The sequence below is a fragment of the Monopterus albus genome, unplaced genomic scaffold, assembly GCF_001952655.1.
Source record: "Monopterus albus unplaced genomic scaffold, M_albus_1.0 scaffold312.1, whole genome shotgun sequence".
Classification (NCBI taxonomy): Eukaryota; Metazoa; Chordata; class Actinopteri; order Synbranchiformes; family Synbranchidae; genus Monopterus; species Monopterus albus.
This window is the reverse complement of record NW_018128192.1, coordinates 29,544-34,270: the sequence shown is the minus strand read 5'-3', so window position 1 is coordinate 34,270 and position 4,727 is coordinate 29,544. Positions and strand designations below refer to the sequence as shown.

Genomic DNA, 4,727 nt, shown 5'->3' with positions numbered 1-4,727 from the left:
TGCTGTTTCTCAGGTGTTCAAATACTTATGTTCAGCAGTGCTAGACAAATAAATTCTTTAAAAATCATACAATGTGATTTCCTGAAATTTTTTTTTAATTCTGTCTCTCAGAGTGGGAATGCACCTACAGTGTGAATGTCAGACCCTTCCATGATTTCTAAGTGGGAGAACTTGCAAAATTGCAGGGTGTTCAAATACGTCTGTTCCTCACTGTAAATGTAAATCAAATATTGTTCCTAAAACAGGTACTTAGACCAGCTAAAATGGATGCTATATCATCAAATTTATAAAAATAACTGCAGCCTGTTTATTAGGTTGCAGTTTTGGGATGAACTAAGAACTAAGAAGAAACTGAGAAATGAAAACTTACAGAACTGAGATATGGGTGCATCAAGCTGAGGCACTGTGCTCCCCTTGGAGTTGAGTTTCTGGACCTGGGTGGGAGGAACTGGCTTGTGTGACTGGCCAGTGGCTCGGTACATAGCCTGCACCCATAGGATCCGGTCCTGCTCATCATCACTAGCAAAGATCACAGTATCACCCTCCTTCACAGCATTGAAGAATGTCCGACCACCCTCTAGACCTGAAGAATAGACAGAGGAAGAAGAACTTTGTTATTTATATGCTAACAAGAGATTCCCATTTGTATAGGTGCATCAAAATAAACAACAATTTAAAATTACACAAATAGACAAGATAGCCTTTATAAATTCTACTGGATTAATCATTTTATGTAAATGAACTGCATATTCTCATGAATTTGCCACAAGACGTTATGAGTTACAGTCACAAGCAGTATTGTACAGTATGTTAGTCACTTCCACCTAAATACACATAAAATCAAGCTATAAAGCTGGGGGCCTTAGAGCCAAATTAATCAAAACTGAAGCGAGATAGGCTTTAACAACAACTTTGTGCCTGAAATTGTTCTACAGTGCTTGTTGCCACGCATTGCATCACTGTGGAAATGATGACTGTTACCTGGCTGGGGGTCGGTGTAATCCACAGTGTAGCCATCTAGCTGCAGAAGCTCCACTGGCTCGGCCTTCTTTTCTCTGTAGCTGCACATGGCAAAGGTGTATTGACTCACCTGCACCGGCCACAAAAAGAGGACATGTTTTTACTCATCAGTCAACTCAGATAAGAATACACTGTATGCTGTGTTCATTCATACAGTATGCTTGTACACTAAGTCAGCTGTTAACCATACTGTATCACCAAACTCTTTGTCACTATCTACAATAGAGAGGTAGTATTCATTAAATGTAAAAACAAGAAAACAAAAGAAAAACACTGCCACATGAGACAGCACTGGAGGTAAGCATTGACAAAAATAGAAACTCTTAAAACAGCATTCAAAAAGTGACCACATTATGAGATGGAAACTTAACTGTCCCTGAGAGAAAAAGCTTTACTCCAAAAATTCATCAATAATTGACAGGCCACACCCCACTAACTAAAGCAACAACTGCATTCATTCAAAAACATCCCAAATCTTCTATAATCAAAGTAAAGTCTGAAAAACATTAAATTACATAAAGATATGTTTAAATATTGGGACGCCTCGATGGCCAAATAGTTTAGGCAGTGCACTATATACTGTACTCTCAACCTTTTTTGTAGGTTATACGTAACTTGGAAGTTTGTCTCCAACTAGAGCGGCTGAGAGTAACTGAGTTGTACCCAACTATCTGTGCTTTCCTGACTCCTCTTGAACAGTAGTATGTGTGCATGTATCTACAATCTGAGGCTGCTACTGTACTAAAGAAAATGTCCCAAGCCAAAGAATGGTAAAGTAAGATTACAGGGTTTTGCACAAATATGACTTTGCAGAGTTTTATTTATTGTGACATCGAAGATGAATACTCAGAATAATGGCAATTATTTTAAAATTTATTTTTAATGAAATACTTCTTGTATTTTCAAACAGTTTGCTAAGAGTTTGAATGTGGATGTGTGTAACAGAATTAAACACTGTTGGACATGATACTGTTGAACTGCCACCTTATTGTGGTGGAGGGGTTTGAGTACCCGAGTGATCCTAGGAGCTATGTTGTCGGGGGCTATATGCCCCTGGTAGGGTCTCCCAAGGCAAACAGGTCCTAGGTGACGGTTCAGACTAAGAACGGTTCAAAAGCCCTTTATGAGTAGAATTCGACCAAGGACCGTGAAGTCGCCCGGCATGGCGCAGCCGGGGCCCCACCCTGGAGCCAGGCCCGGGGTCGGGGCTCGAATGTGAGCGCCTGGTGGCCGGGCCTCGTGAGGGGCGGACTTAGCCCGAACAAGCGACGTCCTCCCGTGGGCCCACCACCGTTTGAAATATCCAATAAATTTCGTTCCACTTCATGATTGTGTCCCACTTGTTGTTGATTCTTCACAAAAAATTACAGTTTTATATCTTTATGTTTGAAGCCTGAAATGTGGCAAAAGGTCGCAAAGTTCAAGGGGGCCGAATACTTTCGCAAGGCACTGTAGATACATTAGTGATGCTGCTAATTTTTTTTATGGATGGACAGGGGGTGCTAACTTGAAGAAAATAACAAGTGAAGACATCAGCTCACTAGTCTCATCACTCATTTGTATTTAGTGTGGTAAAGGAGCATATGCTACTAAGCATAACTAGCCGATTTACTGTAACACATAGCCAATGATCTGCATTACTTATTTAAGTATCTTGAAACTGCTTAACACACCTGCTTTGTCAGCGCCCACCTTTAGTATCCTAACACCCCCACTGCCAGGCTCCCACCACTGGACTGTTCAGTGTGCATGCAACGTCAGAGATTTGAACCCCCATCTTTGTCTGTCTGCCTTTCTACAATCCAGTGGTAAAAATAAAGGTCCAAAAAAATGACACTACATTTCATATGTAACATTTATCGGAAGGTTTTCACTACCACTGAATTACATTTCCATTTATTTATCTGCAAGGATATTTGACATACACTTATATTTGATAGCTTGTAACACATCATGGGATCAAAAAATTCTCCCAAAATCTCTGGATAGCCATAATAATAATAATGGTGATAATAATAATAATGATGAATGCCAGAAACAAATTAAGCAGTACAGTATCAGCAAATTATCTGCTGGGCATTTTAGTTTAAATGTTGTGTCTTTTAACAGTTAGCATCAAAGACTGCAATGGCATGAAGGCTGCACTTTTTGTCATCACAACATCTCTGTTGCACTTCTGTTAGAAGGGGCTCATTAGATCCTTTTATTCCCACACTCAGTGTTACTGCTAAACACAGCCTGTTAGGAAACAGCTTCACATTTCAACAGTGTTAACATCTGTATTGTATCTAACTGGCTTTGTTTGTTGCTTATTTACTATATTTAGTTAGTGGAGTGAAATCTACCTGTGAAAAACATGTGTAGCTGTGCTGCCTGGAAATTAGTGTGAGGAATATTAAATGTGTTTGTAGTTAGTTGTTAGGAGTCTGTGGTTGCTACACATTGGTGGGCTGGCGTGAAGTGGTTGATAGATATGGATGTTATTGCTGAATTTTAATGAGGCATTATCCTAAATGTGCATAATGCGCAGTACTTTCTTCTCATGTAGCAATGTGAATAAAGACTTTACCACAGTAAAAGTACAGTGATTTTATGTTGACATTATTCAAAATCCTGAAGTTTGTTTTGCATTCCTGTGAGATTCAAGCAGCTTCTCCCAAACCTGATTTTACTCCTGAAGTCAAAAGGTAAATTCATGGTTTCTGCATTTGCCATAGGAGGAATCACTTGTTGCCTGGAATCTCAAAAATACGACTCATGTCTCAGTGGACATAAACTCAGTTATTTGTGACTGCCATTTTAATTTATTTTAGTAGAGCAGTTTGGTCAGTGTCTTTTATTTGTTTTTAAATGTGGTCTAAATACATTTGACTAGACTTGACAAACAAATGTTCCTGATAGTCAGGATGATGGAGTTGATCGAATGAGGAAACTAGAGAAGTCATCAGTGGTTGTCAAAAACATTTCAGCATATCATGGGACTTCTGACAGCAAATTTCAAATCACACATGTAAAGCTGGTTGTGCAATCAGTTTGTTTGTAGTTAAGAAATATCTCTACGATCAGATATATTTTAGCTTTTGAATGCACTGAAAAAAGTATCCAAGCTTTTCTGTCCTTACACCTTGATTGTTGTTGTTTTTCTTGCTTTAGTCAAGGAGCTTTAGTTTTTGTGCAACCCAACTTTTTACTAAAACAAAGCACAGGGACCACATAACTCTAGTGTAGGCCTCTCTTCAGTGACTGCCAGTGGAATTTAGAATCAAACTAAAATCTTATTTTGTGTGTTTTATCATGTTTTATCATGCTGATGTTTTGTACTGTTTATGAAGCACTTGGTAACCTTTGTTTTGAAAGGTGCTATATAACTCTTTACTTACTAGCCTACTTTTATGCTGGGTCCTATTCTTGTTAAACTGTTCTAGTTTTTTTATTTATTGATGTTTTCTTTTTCAGAAAGAAAATCTAGCCACAGGGGTTGCAAGCCAGTGACTTCTGTGCCGGTCCCAAGCCTGGATAAATAGAGAGGGTTGCATCAGGAAGGGCATCCAGCGTAAAAACATGCCAAATTTAAACATGCGAATCATCAGTGCAAATTCCATACCGGATCGGTCGAGGCCCGGGTTAACAACAACCGCCACCAGTGCTGCTGACCTACAGGGTGCTGGCAGAAATTGGACTACTGTTGGTCAATGAAAGAGAGGAGC

At 39.3% G+C, this 4,727-nt stretch overlaps 1 protein-coding gene across 1 annotated transcript in view; it reads right to left on the bottom strand.

The window, feature by feature from the left end:
• LOC109973945 (calcium-dependent secretion activator 1-like) overlaps positions 1-4,727 on the bottom strand; it is a gene marked incomplete at its 5' end in the record, with an annotated part of 241,653 nt that overhangs the window by 216,202 nt on the left and 20,724 nt on the right. The window contains 2 exon segments of the mRNA XM_020623851.1: positions 371-583; positions 982-1,090. Coding sequence (XP_020479507.1) covers positions 371-583; positions 982-1,090 — 322 coding nt within the window.